The 20741-nt window shown below is 35.0% G+C and overlaps 6 protein-coding genes across 10 annotated transcripts in view; 3 read left to right on the forward strand and 3 right to left on the reverse strand.

Annotated features, from left to right (window-relative positions):
- LOC108967862 (stathmin) overlaps positions 1-1730 on the forward strand; it is a gene marked incomplete in the record, with an annotated part of 205871 nt that extends 204141 nt beyond the window's left edge. For all 4 annotated transcript variants that reach the window (XM_018931488.1, XM_018931489.1, XM_018931487.1 and 1 more), the window contains 1 exon segment: positions 222-1730. In XM_018931488.1, the coding sequence (XP_018787033.1) occupies positions 222-314 (93 nt within the window).
- Positions 1731-4637: 2907 nt separating this feature from the next.
- On the forward strand, positions 4638-5686 carry LOC108967795 (protein-lysine N-methyltransferase CG9154). The gene is made up of 3 exons (XM_018931420.1): positions 4638-4880; positions 4937-5102; positions 5158-5686. Exons 1-3 carry the CDS (start codon positions 4737-4739, stop codon positions 5511-5513), a joined length of 666 nt encoding a protein of 221 aa, XP_018786965.1. The 5' UTR covers positions 4638-4736; the 3' UTR covers positions 5514-5686.
- On the reverse strand, positions 5550-6334 carry LOC108967796 (prefoldin subunit 1). Its single transcript, XM_018931421.1, has 3 exons — positions 6305-6334; positions 6071-6213; positions 5550-5907 (listed from the first exon to the last, which is right to left on the reverse strand). The coding sequence occupies exons 1-3, from the start codon at positions 6332-6334 to the stop codon at positions 5700-5702; spliced, it is 381 nt and encodes a 126-aa protein (XP_018786966.1). The 3' UTR covers positions 5550-5699.
- Positions 6335-6630: 296 nt separating this feature from the next.
- LOC108967797 (acetyl-CoA acetyltransferase, mitochondrial) lies at positions 6631-8480 on the reverse strand. 2 transcript variants are annotated; one of them, XM_018931423.1, is made up of 3 exons: positions 8303-8480; positions 7071-8236; positions 6631-7003 (listed from the first exon to the last, which is right to left on the reverse strand). In XM_018931423.1, the coding sequence occupies exons 1-3, from the start codon at positions 8324-8326 to the stop codon at positions 6703-6705; spliced, it is 1491 nt and encodes a 496-aa protein (XP_018786968.1). In that variant the 5' UTR covers positions 8327-8480; the 3' UTR covers positions 6631-6702. The 2 variants fall into 2 exon arrangements, with proteins under 2 accessions (XP_018786968.1, XP_018786967.1); XM_018931422.1 differs by having other exon boundaries at positions 8300-8480.
- A 648-nt stretch (positions 8481-9128) lies between these two features.
- LOC108967823 lies at positions 9129-10965 on the forward strand. The gene is made up of 3 exons (XM_018931446.1): positions 9129-9849; positions 9912-10609; positions 10795-10965. Exons 1-3 carry the CDS (start codon positions 9342-9344, stop codon positions 10867-10869), a joined length of 1281 nt encoding a protein of 426 aa, XP_018786991.1. The 5' UTR covers positions 9129-9341; the 3' UTR covers positions 10870-10965.
- A 630-nt stretch (positions 10966-11595) lies between these two features.
- On the reverse strand, positions 11596-20741 carry LOC108967937 (insulin-like peptide receptor; the record flags this gene model as incomplete). Its single annotated transcript, XM_018931639.1, is given in 8 exon segments — positions 11596-13227; positions 13889-14198; positions 14263-14480; positions 14552-14678; positions 16508-16630; positions 17743-17909; positions 17975-18055; positions 20069-20741. Coding segments are annotated over 8 exon segments (3027 nt in total). The 3' UTR covers positions 11596-11799.

The following is a 20741-nucleotide window of genomic DNA, read 5'->3' on the forward strand; positions in this document are numbered from 1 at the left end:
TTAAATTTTATTTCCTTTCATACTGTAATTTATATATTAAATTTATCATATTACTTTTTTTGTTTCATAAAAAGAGCTTAACTTAGTTAAATTTTTTCGTACTCCTAGCAACGCTTTCCATTGTAAAATTTAAAAAAAAGAACATTTCCTTTCAACACTTACTACATGCAAAATATAGAGTTAATTGTCATAATTATAACACTTCCACTTTGTCTCTTTAGGAACGTCGCGCTGAATTGGTGCGTCAGAATAAGGCGGCAGCACAGCAACCGTTATGTGATGATACCAACACAGCTATTGCCTCATCTGGTTAGAGCGACAACAGCAACAAGAACACAAAAACAATAATATTTATAAAAGAAACGGCACACATACATAGAAAACAAGAAAAACAAACAGTAACACACAAACAGAGCAAAAGAAAATCGCAACAACAACAATAACACTAAAGATGAATGATAGCGGGGTTGGAGGAGGCGTTTTGCGGAGAGAAAACCTAATGTGCGACAGGATGAACCTTGGGCGCATAGCAGGGTAACGGTAGAAAATTGAGCAGCATACAAAACTCTGGCGCAGCTTAAGAGCACTTATGTAATATTGCAAAAAAAAAAACAACACTAACAACTTAGCATAGGAAATGCGACTAAAATTTCGAGACGAAACCAGCCGTTGCACAACTTAAATGATATTTAAAAAATATATAAAGCAAAGAAGAAACGAGTATAACTGCAGCAGTAATAAATGAAATGGAAAAAAATATATATTAAAAAAAATCATACAAATTATTTAAATGAAGCGTTTTCACAACACTCTTGCATATAGAAGGAAAAACAATAAAAAATACATACCTATGTAATGATTAAAGATGATATGCCGCAGAAAAGCAACAGCAAAAAACCATAATTCAACACTCGTCAAAGGCAAAACCAGCAAATTCAGCAGAAAAGATAACCCACTTTATAAATTATAATTATCATTAATAATATGTAAAATGAATGAGCTGCAGCAAAACATACATAGAGAAACACACTTTACTATTCGAAGATAATTGAAGCGAAAGCATAAACATTAAACGCATTAAAATATACATATATTCTCATTATTATTATGATTATAAATTAAAATTATATTTTTATTATTATTATTACTATTACGATTAATTAACTGATTTATTGATTAATTGGTGTCTTTCGATTGATTCACAATTTATAATTATATTTCTTATTACTAATAAAAAGAAAATTATGCAAAATGAATGATAGAAATGATTTGTAAGCAAACACACAAACACACACAAGTGGCGCAAGCGCTCTTTTTCAGATATTCAACAAATACTCTCTCTACTTAAAATAAATATAATCGCAAGAAAAGCAACAACAGCTAATATGAAAAGAAACAAAACCAAAAAAGAAAAAAACACAAAAACAAAAATAAAAATAACAAAATTTGACATTTATTGAAGGAGGAGGAAAAAACGCATTAAACGATGTTATAGCCGTTCGAAATGGGGGCGATATAGGGGATTTTTTGTAACTAAATAGATATCGAAGTGGAAAATATAAAAAATAAATACATACATATATGTAATTGGGGTTTAAATGATTTTAAATGACTTGCATATTGAATATGGGTTTTCTGTAAAATTCATTTGTCATATTTCTGTCTGTGTGTAATGCCATGTATTATATTTATATATTATTCCGCAGGAACTATAAACACATATAATAATTGTAAAAAAAAAAAATCAAACAAAAACGTAAATTCTCCAATGTTTGTCGAGTAATGCGTAATGTATGAACGGTATAGAAGGGTGTGATTAGAAACTTTTGAACTAATTTATCATTTTCTGGAGCTTTACCAAAACATAATTTGCATTTTTACTAATAAATAATATGTATTAATTTAATTTACACTTTAAGAAAAATAAACTTGAAAACCTTAAGCAACCTTATTGATTCACAAGAAACAGTTTTGCTTTGAAAAAAAAAAACATTAAACGATATAATTTAATTAATATAATTTATATTCTCTTTCTACGTGAAATTTTGCAAATAATATAATAAAATTTTCTGTTTCATTTATTTTCTTGTTATTGCACCATTTAAAAAACTTTGCGTAATTATATAATATATTGTATGAACTAACAAATATTGAAATTTAATTCTTCTTCATGGATGGATAAAATGGATAAAATATAAAAATAATGGATAAAAATATAACTCACTTTGCAACTATTTATATTCGCGAACCACATTAATTTCTTGTTTACAAAAATTGTATTTTTATGCATAAATTTAAGTTTCTATATTTTTTATAATTAATACCTTGCAAGTAAAACACAAAATACATTTTGTATGTGTTCTTTTCTAAGCAAATAAAAATACAATAAGATCAAATTTAATAAGAAATTAACATTTAAAACCCCAAACCAATATAACCTGCTTGTATTAAAAAAACATTAAACATTGTGAAAAGCGAAAAAAAAAATTAATAAAATTATAAAAAAAAAATACTAAAAATAAATGTGTTTTATTTAAAAAGTTTTAACCTAGCTCTAGATAAAGGACAAGATCCACTAATTGAAAAGAAAAATAGTTTTTATGAAAACCTGAGAAGATAAATGCAGATATTTTGTTGATGCAGCAAAATGCGACCCAAAGAGTATTGTAGAATGCCAAAGAGGAGTCTAAACTTGGTAGGGCCAACTGCTCTAGAAACAAATGTCGACTGCACGACATATTCAGGGTTGTTGTGGAATCTGATAGTTGTCGGAATCAGGATTTAAACCGATCAAAAAAAGCAGTAGGTGTCATGAATTCAGATATTATTGGTTTGATATTGGAAACGGAATTTGCGTCTGTTTTGGGCGTCACAGAAACCAATTTTATCGGTTTTGCTGTCAGAAACAAATCAAGAAGTTAGCCGCACACAGATTTAAAATGCAAGATAAGAAATCAAGTCATTTTATTGTTACGAATAGGACAAAACATAAATATAAAAACGAAAAGTCTTAAATGTCGAGTTTTGGGAAAAATGCGAATATTTAAGAGGGAACCTGCTTTTTTTTGGAAGGGATAGAAATAGTATATTAAAGCGAAATGTCTAAAGTTTATAGTTATATATTTTAACATCACCCGAAAATTTTTTGGATACGAATTCTGATATTCTGTGGGAAACCAAAAATTAAAACAAAAATCATATTTATTAAAAACGTATGTTCAAGTTAAACTAGGAAAATTTCCAAAAAAGTTTTACTTTATGTTGTTCAAACATGCGTTCAAATTTAACTTTTCTTAGTATATTTAAGTTTAAATAGAAGATAATTTAATGTCAAAGATAATAAACTTTACCCCAATTTCATACGAGGTTTACTTTTTGTTTTACCCTGCCCGCCAATTAAGAAGACTCGTAAAGCGGAAAAACCGAGAAATCACCATCAAAGTTTTCACTTTCTGCCCAAGCGCTCATATATAATTTTTAAAGAAATTTAAGCAAAGAAGAATTCAATTTTTTAAAACTTCTAAAGCAGGTTCCCCCCTTAAAGAAGATTTACAAAGCGTAATAAACGTAATTTAACACCTAAATGCGTCTTTATTCATTCGATTCATTATCTCTTAAAATCTTCCTTTAATGCGGAACTTATTAAAAACTTTAATATAATATCCCTGTTGTATTCCAAATGTATTTATTTGCAAGTTTTATCACATTAGTAAACAGCTGGTTCGAATATTGGTTTTGCGTATGTTCGAAAAGACGAAAATCCAATCAGATTCTGTGACACCATTTAAAATCAGAATTGGTTTGCAATTCTGACAGCTAAGCAGTTCTGTCTTGGCTTCCACAACACCCCTGATTAGTTAAAAAAAACCAGTTCCATATTTAGTCAAATTTAGACACACTCACATATTTTTCTAAGAAATCAAAGAATAGTAAGAAAAATTGGACTACTTTGCTATCAGTTCGTAACCTTTGATTAATAATTTTTAAATTAAGTCCGACAAAACTTTGTAGAATTTTAGAAACAAATTTGAACGCGCTATAACTTGAAGTAGTCACCGTTTAAAATTAATCAGCTATGAATAAATATAATAGAAACATTTAGAAATGACTTACCGAATGCAAAAATATATGCAGATTTTTTGGAAATTCATATTTTTCAACTTCAACAGGCACTGTGGGAACACTTTCACAAACTAACCTTGTCTTTCGCTTATTCTATTACAAATAACTTCACTTGAGCGAAAAACTAACGAAAAACTTGAGTGAGAATAATATAATTTGTAGAAAATTTGTAAACTAAATTTGTGGACGACATACAAATAATAATATTTTATGAATGAATACTGGAAGAAAACTGCAACGGGGAAATGTTCCGTTACGACGCTAAAAACAAATACACGGATACTGTTAATCAATGAAATCAGCAAAACAAAAACAAACTCACTCCAAATTTAACTAAATTAAAAATTAAATTTTAAAGAATTTATAATTTGTAATTCATTTACAAAACTAAACACTAACGAGCTTAAATTTCTTACTAAATTTAATTAAAAAATAATAATTTAAACTTTGTAAGCTCTTCTTCTTATTCCGATTACAACCGTTCACAATTAACAAATTCCAATCAAAACCGAAAACCAAAACAAATAAATTTGAGGTTACTGCATGCGTTGGGTGCACAAAATACGATTAAAGCAAAAGTGCAAAGATAAATTTAGTGCTTGGTTAAATATAAAATGGATGCCGATGATATTACGCTTCCTGCGGATACACTAAAGATACTCAATGAGTTTTTAGAAGAAAAAGCGAAAAGGGAAAAGGAGGAGTTGGAACGCATAGATAACAAATCAGATGCCGATATTATGTTTGAAGAAGATTGGGTTTGTTATTAAGACATTGAACCATATGCATTAAAACCACAGTATAAATATTGCAGCAATTGAGTCAATTTTGGTATAGTGAATCAACCAAGCAAACGCTAGGCAAATTGGTAAGCAAGCTGCTGAGCGAACAAGAGAATGAGACAAATGTGAACGCCTATCGCATAGCTCTACTGTCTTGCCCATCGCTATATACCACTGTCAAGCAAGTGCACAAAAATGGTATGTGAAACCTAAGGATTCCTGAAGCGTTCTATACATATGTATACATTTTCAGTGAAAATCTTCGAGTTCGACAAACGCTTCTCAGCTTACGGCGACGACTTCGTATTTTATGACTTAAATAGTGCGGAGGAAATTGGATATATGCATGAATATAAAGAGTCGTTCGATTTCATCATAGCCGATCCACCATTCTTGTCCGAAGAATGCATAACTAAGATGTCTAAAATTATCAGCAATTTACAAAAACCAACTACAAAAGTAGTTTTTTGTTCCGGTGCCGTGGTAGAACAATGGTTGACCAACTGTTTACAATTAAAGAAATGTAGCTTTGAACCAACCCACGAGCGAAATTTAGGCAATGAATTTGTTTCCTATGCGAATTTTCAGCTTGACAACTACTTAAGTTAATAATTGGTTTAGTATAACTGTTACAATAACAAATAATTTAAGTGTATATAAATGTAATATATTTTTAAGCTTGTTCACGTTAATAAGTCTGGGAGATTTTATCAATGCTAAACATTTATGATAAATGAAGCAGCATACGTATCTAACAAGTTCAATAAATTATACCAACTTAATTTAAAAGCTTAATTATTTTGTCGCCGCATCAGCTTCTTTGCGTTGTTGGACTAATTCGCGTAAACCATCTTCTTGATCTTTTAATGATTTCACTAAGAATTCTTTTTTCTTATTGAGTAGCTCAATAGCCTTATCACATTTTTCCTGTTTGGCTTTCAGATCACCACGCATATTTTCTACATCGGTTAAGACAAACATACGTCCCACAGAAAGGTACACTCTATAAAAGTTAAAGAAATTTAGTAAGTGACAAATAATATATGGTATATATACAAAACAACTCAAGCATTAATGGAATTCTATACTGCTTCCATAACTGCTGATATACAACATTGTATTCCTTGGGTTCGTTCTATATACTTGCATGAGCTATTTCCACTCACCTTGTGTCATCCTTCAAATCGCTAGTGCCCTTTTCGGTCAGTTCGTATTTTTGTTTACCATTCTTAACCATACTGCATTTCATGTCAATCATATTCATCTTTTTGGTTGTCTCGATTTTATTAATTTGCATTTCGGTAAATGCCTATAATAAAAACAAAATCATTTTGTGAATCACGTTTATGCTATAAGCGGCGCATACAAAATGCTCCAAATATGTGCCTCTTAACACTCACCTTTTTCAATTCCAAATCCATTTGAGCCATTTTTGATTCGTTGTTTATATTTACTATTTACTGTAGTTATTTTAATTTATTAAACAGGGTAACTTGATTAAAATATTAACACCTGCAAATTTGTATCCCTTTCATATACTAAAATTATCGCAGGAGTTCTCTTGTCATTGAGAACATTCACAATAATGCTTAAGTTCACAAATTACTGTCAACAAAGAAAGAGATGTTATATCTCATAAAATGCAGCTATATTTTTTATTTGAATTCCGAGTTTTTTATTTCTTCCGCAATATTCCTTTTACATTTTATTATTATAAATTTCTATTTTTTCCGAGTTTTATTTAGTACGGGAAATTTAATTTGAGCAACTTATAAAAATATAGCTAAAAATTTTTATATTATTGAATATTTGTTCCGTCCGTATTTTTCATTCGCAACTTTTCCATTTTTCTGCCTAAAAGATTCACATTTAATTTATGCATACAGAGGAACTGCCCATTGAAGAAAAGCACGGGAATATCATTACGATATAGTCGTAAAAATCGTACATTTTCCTTTTTTGTGATGTCTACTTTCTCTATCGTATATTGGCCGTCAAAATATATTTCCATTTCATTTATTAGTTCATCACACAATGCACAGTTATCCTTGGTATACAATGTTAAATGAGGAATCTTATTTTCTTCTTCATTATACGAACTAAAAATCACAAGAAAAGAAAAATTATTTAAATTCAATCCATTCAATCATTTATTGTTTTACTCACATTTTTTCGATTAATAGCGCAGATGCATTTCCAGTTTCATTTGTTATCGCTGCACAGCCTATTTGTCCGGGATCTAATGCATGTGCCAGATGTGTTACTAAACGTGCGCCTGACATTGCTATAGGATTACCCAAAGACACAGCTCCACCATGCGCATTTACTTTTTCGGGATTTAACTCTAATTCTTTAATTACGGTCAGCGGCACTGCTGAAATTGAGTCGTCCAACTCCCACAGCGAAACATCATTTACTGTATAATTAGTATGATGTAATAAACGCTTTATAGCCAGCGTGGGCGCCGTTGAAACATCGCAATCATCCGTTTTTGACTCGTTATATGCAATTATTCGAGCTAACGGCTTAATATTCCATTCCATAGCCCGTTCGTTTGTAGTTAACACCAATGCGGATGCACCATCACCCATCATTGGTGACATTTTTTCATTATAGTTTGTCAACTCATCCATAATACTTAGCAGGGGTCGCTCTTCATCTTCAGTCACCATGAGCGGTATCCTGGAGTGCTGCATTATTCGTAGTGGCACCAATTCTAAATCGAATAATCCAGCTCTAGACGCTTTACGCATACGCATGTATGATTCTTTTGCATAGTTAATGAAATCTTCTTTCGTGACTCCAGGAGTTTTGGGAAATTTATTCTTAAACTCCTCCGGTACACCGTCTGAAACTAAACCATCTTGCATAGTGAAATCTCCAAGGTGAAGATGGGTTCTTGGCATGTAATAAGGTACATTCGATAAACTCTCCATGCCACCTGCTATGGCGGCATCTGCTAGTCTTAATCTAACAGCTTGGGCGGCAAACATAATTGTTTTCATGCCAGTTACACAGGAGGCGCTCACTGTTGTGCAACAAACACGTTTGGATAAACCGGCTAAGAGGGTAGCTTGACGCGCCGGCGCCTGCCCAACTCCTGCAGCTAAGACATTGCCAAAATAAACTTGTTGCACCGATTCCGGCGGTACAGCCGCGTGTTTGAGCGCTGCATCAATAGCAACAGCTCCCAACTTGGCCACTGGTAAGGCGTGATAATTACCATTAAAGCCGGTAATGGGCGTACGTACCGCAGAAACAATTACCACATCGTTAAAATCTTTACCTCCGTAATCGGTTAGGTATCTTGCCGAGGAAATGCGTGATACATGCTATGGATTTAGTCAAAATTCATTTTATATAAATGATTTCCAAAAATGTATTCTACTAATTACCACTAATTTTTGACACAATCTGTGCATTTTATCTGCGCACGCTCTTCTTCTTCTCAGCCGGTAAATTCTACCACTAAATTTTTTGATCAGCTGTTTTTTGTAATAGATTTTGCGGAAGTCTATAACGAGGTCTATATAATTTTCATGTTCCTGGAAATGGATTTGAATTTTTACAAAAATATTTGATGGAGCTATGAAAAATTTATTGTTTGCTTTTTGAAACTCCGAAAGTTATTCAAATAGTTAAAGTGTTGAATTTATGTTATTTATAGACAATGGTAATTTGGAAGAGTTTAACCTCAGCCGAAGAATAACAACCACTTTTCATCTAATAAAGAGGATAAAAGAAAAATAATGTAAAACGTGAAATGGAATAAAGGTAAGAAGCCAATAAGAAAGTAAGAAGGAAATTTATTGCACTTTAGTTGCATTTGCATTTATAAGTAATAAATGGCAGGATAGTACAAAATAAATGTAAAACAATACAACTAAAAAAATAAAACGTAAGAATATTTAATTAAATTCATGAAATTTCGGGTCTAAATTGAATCCGTCTTGTGGAATCTACAAAAGCTAAACACGTCAAATATATATTCTACACAGGCACAATGCATACATCAAAAAATATGCATTTGCATTTTTTATTTTTTTTTTTTTGTGATTAATACGTAGGAAAATGTAGTTTCCTAACATCACCAAATAATTTACATAGCAACTCGGTACACGTACATACATACGCCTCATAATTTCATGACATAGACATTTTCATTTAAATCAACTTGGTGAACACAAATTATTTGTGAAAACAATAAAAAAATATTTTCGAAAATTCGTTAGTTGTGTGTGCTTTGAATTCTAAAAATATTTGCTAATTCGGCTTATTTAAAATAAAATTGACTTAAGACGTTTGAAAAACTCTACGCGAGTAACTTTTCGATAATAAATTTAAGCTACGCAAATCTTTAAAACGTTTGTGTACAATATTTTTGAAATTTTCAATCTGAATTTTTTCTGCTCCTCCCCACGCAACTCAATCGACCCGATGGCTTATATAAAAGTGAAGCATTCGAATTTATTGCGTCTGGACGACGATGCCATATTGAGTGTTTGGAATAAACTGGAACCAATCGATCGCGTACAATTAGCTGGCGTTTGTAAGCGTTTTCGCAAAATATTCGAAGAACGCGATGCGGCACATTATACCACCTTCAGAATGGAGAGCCTTTGGCAGGTGTCCGTCAAAGATATTGAAAGCTATGCTAAGCTAGTGGGACCGCTAATACAGGAGCTGCGCGCTTACACGCCATGTGTGGGTAATATCAGAGCAAAGCGATTTCTTAAGGGCATGACCGGTAATTGCCAGCTCTTGCGACGTGTGGTCTTCAAAGGTGTACGTGTGGCATTTCAATTGTTCGAGTTGTTTGCAAATGCGAAATATCTCACGGAGTTATATTTACAAAACTGTCGGCTCATCGATAAGGATGTAGATATGATTACGATGCTGTCTAATTTAATGATACTCGATTTGTCCAAAAATAACGATATTACCGGTGCGCATCGTTGTGAAATATTGTTTTATGAAAACAACTAAAAAAAACCTCCGTTATTTCAGGTCACGGTTTGTGCGCCCTAACCAATCTACGTGCGCTCTACTTGTCGAATTGTAAAAGTTTGAATCCAATCAATTTAGTACATGTCTTCAAAAGTGCGAAACATCTTTGTATACTCGACATTCAGCAGCCCTACACGAATACCAGTCTGGTGCCGGTCTTCCTGGAGCTCGGTCGCTATTGTCGAAATTTGGACAAATTGCGTGTGACATTGCCGGAACATCGACGTTATGAATCGCTTGCACGTCTGCCCAAATTAACACAGATCTTCGCATATGGCTACGTGCGTCGCTTCCTCATCGACTTACGCAATCATCGCGCCCATCATATGCAGGTAATTTTTCTTGAAACTCTGCAGCAGGTGCCATTAGACGTCACATTTATGCTCACACAATTTCGTGAGTTGAAGAAATTAGCTTGTGATGGTGATTTCGATTTCACGCCGGGCTGTATTGATGGCTTCGAAAATCTACGAAAACTTACGTGCATTAATCTCTATAAAACGGATGCGTTAACACCGAAAGATGTGCTGACACTTTTGAAGAAATGTCCGAGATTGAAGTTTGTGCAATTATTCTTCAAAGTATTCGTTACAGAGGCGTTTATATTCGAACTGATCGAGGTGCTCGAGAAACGGCCGGTGAAAGTGAATTTTGTAATGAATTTGCAGAAATCAAATATACGTCGCGGCATCACGAAGGTCAGTACTGAGAGGAAACGTCTACTAATAAATTCTAATTTGAAGTTTTATGAAATCAAAAGCAAAAATAAGCTATGTATATATTTTCAAAGATATTTCTATTGAAGTCCCTTTGCCGAATTCTTAATCTCAAATAACCATCCAAATAATGATTACAAAATAAATAATTCATATTTTTCTTTCAGGATCCACGTTACCTAAATGCCAGGGACACTTTAAATATTATATTCAGTGCTCAATGCATCGATTGGGATAAATGAATTTTTAAGTTGGACGATAAAATTATACTTTTTATGATTTTTGTTTTGCGTGGTAATACCTTTTAAGCATATATTGTTTGTTTCTAAATGTGTAACGGTATAATGGAATAAATTTATGCGTTATTTATTTACAAAAGTATAAATAGTTTGATGATGTTCAAGGCCCAGGTGAAAAACAATTAAATATCATGATTGAGGATATAGTGCTCCGCACAATAAACCTTAGGTAGCTAATAATTTAAGTCCGTGTCACATTTGATCTGATGTTAGTGTGTTGATTTATTTAAACTTTTTTCGGAAATTATTTCTAATGTTCAAACAATGTTAACAAGTCTCAAAGAGAAGCAATATCGTCGCTTTGATTTCTAAGCAAGTACTGCAACGGAATCATTACAGATTACAAAGAATTTTCACCGATTTCTTGTCAAGCAAATGAAAGACTGCTTTCATATGAAAAAATACCTCTCCGAAACAAACTAACCCAACCAACGTAAGAGACTAAAATAAGGCGAATAAGAAAAGTAATAATCTTTATTCAAATCAAGCTCACTTAGCTAAATTCACATTTTGGTTTCAAATAAAGATTTTTTAATTTGCTTTGAGCCTATTATCTTAAATATAAATATTTGTATGAACTTAAGACGTTTTACCTTGAAATTTGCATACTGTATTTAAAAAGCTTAAAGTTGAATACTAAAAAACATAAATAATACTCAATTAAAATAATACAAGATATCACACTAACGGTAAAATATTTAACGCATTGTTGACAAATATACATTAAACCAAGGAAACTATTTTTTCCAACATTTACAACTTTCTGATTTTCTAACGATAAAAATAAAAACAAGAATATAATACAACAATTAATTTCTTCAAATTTGTTTAATCCCTTCACACATATTTTTAAAAGTTTTTTATTGTTCAAAACTATCCCGAACTTTCCAGTCGTTCTTCTTCGGGTACATTGCGATATTCAACAAGTGATTGACCACAATCGCCAACACGTCGTGGCTCCCAGTTCCATACTCGCGAGAGATGACGGCGTATTTCTTCGAACCGACGCCAACGCCACCAACCCCATTTGAAGCAACCCCACGCAATGAAGGAGCAAACACCGAACAAGAAGCATGACATAATTATCTTGCCAGTATAGCCCTTTTTCTGCTCGGTAACAGCGCCCATTTTAACGATAGCCGATTGAAATGGACAAATAGTGATCGGCATCCAAGGCGTGAGGAAACCACCGGCCAGCGAGAAAACACGCACCGCTACCTCATTGAAGGGCGCATCCAATTGTGCGATTAATTGATAATTATTAAATTCATGTTGGGAACGTGTTACGCACTCGTTGTGTGATCGAAAACTATCGGCATCTGGTTTATATAGACGAAAATGCACCACATAAGACGTGATCACACCATTCGCATTCTGCGGTTCCGAAAAGTATACATGAAACTCATTTAGACCGCCAACACGACAAGCCATTAACGATTCCAAACTGTCGCCGCTAATGGAGAAGTTCGTACGCGTCGAGTGAAAAGCGTATGCACCACAACCTGCTTCATTGCAGGACTGCACCTGTAGCGTATACAGGCTAAAACGTTTCAAATGCGTAATGATTGTCGCATTACGCGACGTTGCATCCAAATTCTTTCTTAACCATGCATTCATTGGCGAAACCGTACCGGTCGACATCTCCGCCAAGTTGGTGTCGCCGCGGCAATTTTCCATTTTATCCAAATTACACTCGAACAGTTTGCGCATATTGTGTACGAAACGATGATCGTCCGCTTCTTCTTCCTTGCGCCTGCAACATGCATCCTCATCCTCGTCGTTGCTGACAATTGTGTCCTTGTCGTGATACATGAGATTCGGTTGCACGCAGAAATCACGATGATCCAACAACTGCTTACTGTCGGTCAGATTATAGACCTCCAGTTTATAATAGGTTACGACATCGTCAGGCGAATGTTCCAGTTGCACTGTGAGTGAAACATCATTTTTCCGCGTGATATTGATTGTTGGCGGTGCCGGCAGGTCCACTCTCGTGGTCATGTACATCAAATCACTACGGGTATCGTGTATGTCGGCGAGTCCGAAGGTTTTTACCAGACATGCGTAACGTGTTCTTGGCTTCAAATCGTTTGCGGTATATATATAGTGTGTCTCATTGCTTTCTAAGTCCTTTGGAAAAGCGAGTATGCGTGTCCATTGAATTCTTCGGCAGATATGTGTATCCAGCTCGCTGTGCTCTACAAACTCCTCATTCGCTGCGATCGGACGATACATGATTTCCACTTCGCTAGATGTTTGCTCTTTCGGCCAGCTGAATTTCGCTGAGCGATGAGATAATATCTGTGGGGTTATGAAAAAAAAAACCGAGCTACAGTACCAAGCAACAGTTTCTCAAGGAGTCAAGTAAACTAATGTATTTATAAGAGCGTGTTTGTAAGATGATATGAAAGTGGAATGCCGTAGGTTAGGTTAGAAAGAACTGGTAGGCCAATAAACCACGCATAGACCAGTTTTAGTCCTTTGCGATAGCAGATGGAGTTCAGTTCCTCATTTCAAGAGAAGTAGTCATCCTTTAGTATGCCTGGGCTTGCGCGAGTTTTAACAGGCTCTGCGACCTCAATATCGATACCTCTTTTAGTGTATCATACCGTGGGTACCACAGATGCTTACAGCATAGTCTTGTCAATGCGAGAGAAGTGTACCATAGATTGTTGATGTCCTGCTCTCAACATTTCCTGCAGTCTTCTCGATCTGTCAACCCCATGTGCCGCCACCGGTCAGTGGTCAGTAGGTATTCCGATCATATTCCTTAAGTCTCTTCTTACGAAATACTATAGTTTAGACAAAAATTTGAATGCTGGTGTATATCCTACTAGCCACTCAAGTCTCTATAATCGAAAAGAAATTCTACCAAGGTGACAGTTCTAGGCCGGAAAAAATCCGGGACTGCTCCGGTTCCGGACTATCGCCAAAAAGAAAACAATATGCTCATCATGCTCACCTCAATGTGCAAAGACAATTTCGCGGGATCACACAGCACCTCCTGATCGTTGATTTGTAATGTGTCTTTCAGCACATCGTGTCTCACTTTTCGCGCGAATTCACGCAATTTACGATTGCACAACTTCTTATTCATCTCCACATACATGCTGCCATGTACCACCTCGAAATTCTTCTGCGGTTGCCACAAATCTCTCAAGTTCTCATTATCATATAAAACGAGTCCGTACAAGCCGGCTTCCAAAAGTTCGCCTCTACCGGCGATCCTCTGTAAACCCTTAAGAAACTTTAAACTCGTAAGTCCGTCGGAACTAAAGAGAAAATGCCAAAAGTTTGAATACAACAGTAAATTCTTTATGGAAAACTATGGCTTACCCGATGATTTTCAAATAGCCACCGATCTCTTGTAAATTACCCAAACTGTTCACTAAATCATCTTCGTTAACCGTATTGCGTATGGATATGATTACGCTCGCGTTGAGTGATTTGCAGCCACGCAGACGATTGGCATCGCCCAAATTGAATATGGTATAGATATTGTCGCGCACTTCCACATCGCATGATATGCAATTAATTGTGTCACGTGAATTGATCTAGGAAGGAAAGCGTGATTTAAGCAATTTTAGTCTGAAATTTTTAGAAAATATACGGGTACTTCGCTTACATCAAATACCGAACCTTCCGGACACTGTATCAAGCATTTGTTGTCCTTCACAGTCATGCCTGTTATATTAAAAAGTTTCGTACACTCATCCTTCGTATGACAGGTTTGATCAATTTCCAATAAGTATCTGAAATATATTACAATATCTTGAATTGGAAGTAAATATAAGAGGTCTATCAAATGCTTTGGGGCAAACCCGAGCGTACAAAGGGGTAGTCTATTATATGTATTGGGTCTATAAATATACTAATATTTCAGACATGCGTTGGAAAGCTATAATCTTCGCACGTCTTTATCGGTAAATGTCATTCATCTGAATCCAAACAACAATAAACTCACTCAAATATGTCGTACTTTTTGCTTAAAAAGTGCTTTTGACGGGAATGCTTATTGACGCCTTTAATATGACGAAAACCTCAGCCGAATGGCATCGTATTTTGGTGAAAGTGGTTTGGCCGACTTTAAAGTCATGATTTTCGCTAGAAGTACGAAAAACGTCTTTTGGCTGTAAATATAATATGTAAAAAAGTTAGAAGATGAGAAATTGGAAGCATAACTCGATGAATATTGTTGTCAAACATAAGAAAACTCCTAAAATCTTTGGTAGTCACCCATGCAACCGTTTATAGCAAGATTTACTCCATGAAGACCGTTGCCAAGCACAAGAAGACCTTGCAAAACCTTTGGGAGTCAATCAAGCAAACTTTTACAAGAAGCCAGATACATTCCAAAGAAAGGATATCTGGTGTCGCATGAATTGAAGACAAGAGACGTTGAAAAATGATTTTTCTTATCGAAAATACTGCTTACACACAGCAAAAATAAGTAGTTTTTCATCGGAATGTGGATGATGACGCTGTAACTGGAATACGGTTCAGATCAGAACAAGTTATCAAAAATTGGCTTCATCCATTTTTGGTCGCCAGTTCGACACAATCCTGGGCAATACTTTGAATTATAACGGGTGAATAATTTTTCCCAAAGTTGGCCGCGGCCGCATTTGGACTGGTAGCTGACGAATGACACGCGTAATGTTTTCTTCAAGGCCTGAATCGAAGCGTGATTCTCCGCATAGGTTTTAAACTTTACATATCCTCACAGGAAAAAGTCTAACGGTTTGATATCACACAATCTTCAATTCTTCTAGGCATCAAACAGTCGAATATCATGGCGCGATAACGGTTGCCATTCACGATTAAGTTCTCACCGGTATCATTTTTGAAAAAAAAAAATGGACCGCACCAAACGGTTGTTATTTGTGGATGAAATGGCTGCTCTTGAATTTTTTCAGGTTATTCTTTGCTCTAAATGCGGCAATTTTGCCTGATTACATACCCATTGAACCAGAAATGGGCCTCATTGCTAAACAAAATTTGGCTCGAAAACATCGGATCTTCTTGGAACTATTCAAGAAGTCATATAGAGCGAAGCGATGTCGATTGGGAAGGTCAAGCGGCTTCAGTTCCTTTGTATGCTTTCAATTTAAGATCTGGATGTAAAATGCGCCAAGACGTTCCATACACGGACTTCGTGAACACGGCTGCTATAGCTTCACCAGTGAGTGCTGGATGTCGTGAATTATTATATTAAGATGAGTGATGGTGTTGTGAATAGTACGCTCAGTAAGTCACTTATGTTGACCATAAGTTGAGTGAACGTGACTTTTCGTAATAAAATTGAATGATTTGTAAACATTCTTCAGGCGTAAGTCTTTCCATAATGAAACGAGTGATCTCTCAAAAACAGGCTATTGATAAAAGTACTCCTACTTGTGTCACCCGTCACTACTGTACTTTATTTCTTAAAAAAAACGTTTTAATTTTAAAAACAAAAACCGCAAGAATATAGTTATAGACCCATTAGGACTTAGAATACGATACATATCGTAGGTTTAGACTTGCACAGTCAAGTTTAAATATAAGTTATGTGTTCTCTCAATAATTTGTCTATACTCACTTATCTGGTGGACACTCCTTCACGCAGTTACCGTGGTCCTCCCGACTTTTACACGTGTAGCAACCATCACTCGAACTATTGTAGCAGCCGCCGATACATTCGCTGTGACAATGCTGGATACCTCTAAAGAAATTAGAAGAAGACAGTTAAAAACAAGTTCTCAGAAATAAATAATATTAATTTGCCGCCACTTTAATAAGTTTTAACCAAAAGGCAATAAAAGTGTGAAGAGCGGAAGCAGCTATATGCATATATGAATAAATTTAACAATTGATTTGTTTTTAACCATTGATTGGTTCCGCGCACAGAAATTAAGATGTTTATGGCTGCTGTGGGTCCATGAGCAGTAGGTATATGTATATTGCACATATGCAAAATAGATCATCAAAACAAATGCCAATCAAAGACAGCTTCAGTGCAATATTTGGGTGGTCATTTGCAATAATATTTTTTAATAATCAGTGGAATAGATATGACCTTGAAAGTTCATGTGAGTTATTTATTTTTTTTTTTTTTATATTTAGCGGAAAGCTGCATGCTCAGCCTTCGACAGTTGCTGACTGTTTGCTTTGTCAGAATCTATCAAAAGTAAACTCGTTTGACATTACCTGTTAGTTAATTGAATTTTAATCTAATAGCGGGATTCTGTAATCAGTCTCTAGTCTCTATTTGAGACATTTTGTGGTAAAATCTCAATTTGTGACTAGTTACTATTCACTAAATAGTCTCTAGCTTTAGTCTCAAAATATTGCCTCAAATTTGAGACCTGGTAGTTAGCAAGTCACAAAACCAAAAAGAATTCGTGTCTGCCATTTTGAATATACTGAATAGAGATGATCATAGATATTAATCGATTGCATATTTTGTAAGCAACTCAAACACGAAAAGGTTAAAAATAAATAAATTTTACATAAATTTCGTTAATATTATGAAACAAAGTGAACATATATTTATGTTTTTACTGATAATTATGTTTTTTGACTATGTTATARAAAATTTAATATTTGTTATCGACATATTTATTTCCATTCAAGTATAAAAACAACTSTGAATAATGAAATGTAATAGAGTTTGTGACTATCACTTACAGAATAGCAAAATCGTCTCAAGTCTCAAAAATTGTCTCTGTTAAATTTAGAGACTTGATACTGTATCCAGTACAGAATCGCACGGTTATACTACAACTTTTCAAAACTATTTTCAAATAAATTTTATTTTGATAAATTATGACTTACTTGGCGGCATCAATTAGATTGTCATTCTCGAAACGCTGACAAACGTCATTCGACCAACAATGTTCGGTAACACAGTTTTGACAAACGGTTTTCTTGGGGCAATCTTCCGGTGCCATGGAAAAAACATGATTTTCACCCACTGACAATGTGATGCGATCGAAATCAATCTGAAAATTTGTGATTTACATTAGTTTTTCAATGAAGCAATGAGAATATATAAAAAGAAATGTACCTTGTCTACATTGCAGAGCTTCGGACAATTGTTTATGTAAATGTGGCCACGTTGTATCGCTATTAATGAAGAAAATTCCAACTGAAAAAATTGAGACGATATTTGAAAGGTTTCACTTTAATAATATGTACACATACGTATATTTAGTGAGAAACTAAAATTAATTCAAAATTTAAATGTCAAAAAGAATTTCACACGAAGCTTAAATTCTAGCTACTAATGCGACCAAACCGACAGCATGTTTTAAACTAAAGTTTAGATTAGATTAATCTGGTAGGGCCATGAGGAGTAGTCATCCTTTAGGATGCCTGCACTTGTCACAAATTTTAACAGGCTCCTTGGCCTCACTATCAATAACTCCTCCACCAATACCGGAACAAGTGGTAGTCGGAAGGGATAACGCTTGACCTATAAGGTGGGTGAAGCAAAACGTCCCAGTTGCTGTATTCTAAATAGTTTTAAGCCGATCTTACAGCATAAGGCCTATCTTTATCATAGTATAAATTTATTTCCTGTCTTGTGGTAAATTCCGAGCGTTTTTTGATAATCACTAGCTTTAATTTGATGAGTTGTTATCGCTAGCGTTTCTTATTAAAAATTTTACACGGTTTTAGAAGCTCATGATATAGCACCATTTCAATTCATATAACCTCCATATTCCTTGTATTTGATTGTATCCGGTTGCTTTACTGACTCAAACCAAATAACCAAATGTTACGTGAGTTCTTGTGTTTGGCAACAATCTTATTCGGATAATGCTTCCAGTTTCTCATCTTCATTCTAATGTCCTCTTCGTGTTGCAAGCCAAAATCACCACTTTTACTTTTACTTTGGTACGTTTGATCAGCTTGATCATATTCACCACTAAACCATTTTTTCCACACAAAGTTCGATATACTATATACTAAAGGATGATGCATTTTGAGGTTCCCTACTATTGCGACTGGTAACTGGCAAATGACTCGCGTAATATTTTACTCCATGGCCTGAATCAAAGCAGAATAGTCCACATAGACTTTAGACTTTACATATTTCCACAAGAAATAGTCTAACAATGCTCAATATGTGAAATTATTTGCTTAGCGAAGTGTTCGCTCAATAAATCCATTGATTGATGCGACATGTGGGAAGTGGAACCGTCTCGTTTAAACTAAATATCGCCGAGATCACGAGCTCCAATTTCAGGCATCAAATAGTCAGTTATCATTGCACGATAACGATCGCCATTGACGGTTACAATCTCACTGAATTACCTAAATACGGTAATTTTGGTGATTTACATACCTATTGAGACGTAAAATGCGCCAAGTCGTTTCTTACGTCACTTCGAGTTGCTGCGAACGGCGCCGAATTTACACTCTCAGCTACCGCTGCTATATCTTTTTCACAGCGAGCTGGACGTGGTCTATTCGCTCGAACAATATTCAGTAATGAATACTGGGTGTCAAGATGGGGGATGGTATTGCGAATAGTATGCTCAGTAGGCCGATTATGTTGATTATAAGTTGAGCGAAGCACGAGAAGTACATTCTTTACAGAACCTAAAATTATGTAATTAAGTCGAACGATTTGAAACTATTGTTCCGGCGAAAGTCTATTCATGATGAAATGCCAAAGGATACTGAACAAAAATAATATGACAGCTTGACACGAGTCACAAGTGATCTGTCACAAGAAAGGCTACTGAAAAAAGCACCTATTTTTAAATGGGCAGCGTAATGCGCTGAGTCAACTTAGCCATATCCGTTTGTTCATCTGTATTTACGCGAATTAGTCCATTACTTTTTGAAATATCGATATTTTGCACACGGCCTTTTCTTGCTAAGAAGGTATTGATCTATTCGAATCACCGATATTGAACTACTATAGCATATAGCTGCCAATAAAGAAAACTTTTTTCATTCGACAAGACATCTTGAATAAATTTAACATGAACTCAGCTTCAAGGCAATGCTATAATCTCCGAAGGATCTTTTGCGTATTAAGTAACTTCAATTGACTTGAAAGCAGCTTTTATGTAACCACTTAACTAAAAAGAACCAAAAACCAAAACACAAAGCAAATAAAATTTGAGAAGACAATATCAACACTTACCGCTTCCAAATCGGGCATATTCGTAATGCCAAGAGCATAGTTGAGAAATAAACGGCGACCACGTATCACAGCCAAGTTGGGGAATAGATTGCGTATGCTACGCAAACCGCGCACATCGTGAAATATCAGAAAATCGCTGATTTCACGCAGTAACGGAAAAGTATAATTCTCATGATGACATGGTTTCTTCGTTTCATAGTCCTCCGCCGGTATCTGGACAATCAACAGGAAACCACGTATAATAGTGCAGTTATGTAATTGCTCGAAACTCTCACAATCATTACGTATATCAATGCTACGACACTCGCCCGGCTCGGTACGCACTGGCCTGGGCGCTACGCGCGGATTTGTAGCTGCATTGACTGTGGGCAGACGACTCACGGTGAGCAATAAGCCCACAGTGGAAATGAACAAAATTAATAGGAACTTGTGGTTGCCGCATGCCATATGTGGCGCACAAATGCTGCTTAGCGAATAGCTGCTGTTGTTGTGGCAAAGATTTTTAGTCGCGCATTGTTGTTGCCGTCGCCGCTTTGCGATGGAGCGGGTGTGCGGTGCTGATAAGGTTGGCATAATTGTTATCCTCGGTGCTTTTTTATGCGGCGTCTCAACTGATTGCGGTAGTTTATGGTTATTAAGGTTGAGTTGAATTTTTGAAAGTATAGTTTTTGTC

The sequence above is a fragment of the Bactrocera latifrons genome, unplaced genomic scaffold (assembly GCF_001853355.1).
Source record: "Bactrocera latifrons isolate USDA-ARS-PBARC rearing strain unplaced genomic scaffold, ASM185335v1 scaffold_2, whole genome shotgun sequence".
NCBI lineage: Eukaryota > Metazoa > Arthropoda > Insecta > Diptera > Tephritidae > Bactrocera > Bactrocera latifrons.

Coding starts and splice junctions, on each gene's coding strand:
- LOC108967795 (XM_018931420.1), top strand. CDS start 4,737: ATGGATGCCGATGATATTACGCTTCCTGCGGATACACTAAAGATACTC. Junction 4,881..4,936: donor TTATGTTTGAAGAAGATTGG/GTTTGTTATTAA, acceptor TAAATATTGCAG/CAATTGAGTCAATTTTGGTA. Junction 5,103..5,157: donor CAAGCAAGTGCACAAAAATG/GTATGTGAAACC, acceptor ATACATTTTCAG/TGAAAATCTTCGAGTTCGAC.
- LOC108967797 (XM_018931422.1), bottom strand. CDS start 8,326: ATGCACAGATTGTGTCAAAAATTAGTG. Junction 8,237..8,299: donor GATTGTGTCAAAAATTAGTG/GTAATTAGTAGA, acceptor CTAAATCCATAG/CATGTATCACGCATTTCCTC. Junction 7,004..7,070: donor GCGCTATTAATCGAAAAAAT/GTGAGTAAAACA, acceptor TGTGATTTTTAG/TTCGTATAATGAAGAAGAAA.
- LOC108967796 (XM_018931421.1), bottom strand. CDS start 6,334: ATGGCTCAAATGGATTTGGAATTGAAAAAG. Junction 6,214..6,304: donor TGGATTTGGAATTGAAAAAG/GTGAGTGTTAAG, acceptor TTTTTATTATAG/GCATTTACCGAAATGCAAAT. Junction 5,908..6,070: donor GATTTGAAGGATGACACAAG/GTGAGTGGAAAT, acceptor TAACTTTTATAG/AGTGTACCTTTCTGTGGGAC.
- LOC108967823 (XM_018931446.1), top strand. CDS start 9,342: ATGGCTTATATAAAAGTGAAGCATTCGAATTTATTGCGTCTGGACGAC. Junction 9,850..9,911: donor CAAAAATAACGATATTACCG/GTGCGCATCGTT, acceptor CCGTTATTTCAG/GTCACGGTTTGTGCGCCCTA. Junction 10,610..10,794: donor TACGTCGCGGCATCACGAAG/GTCAGTACTGAG, acceptor TTTTTCTTTCAG/GATCCACGTTACCTAAATGC.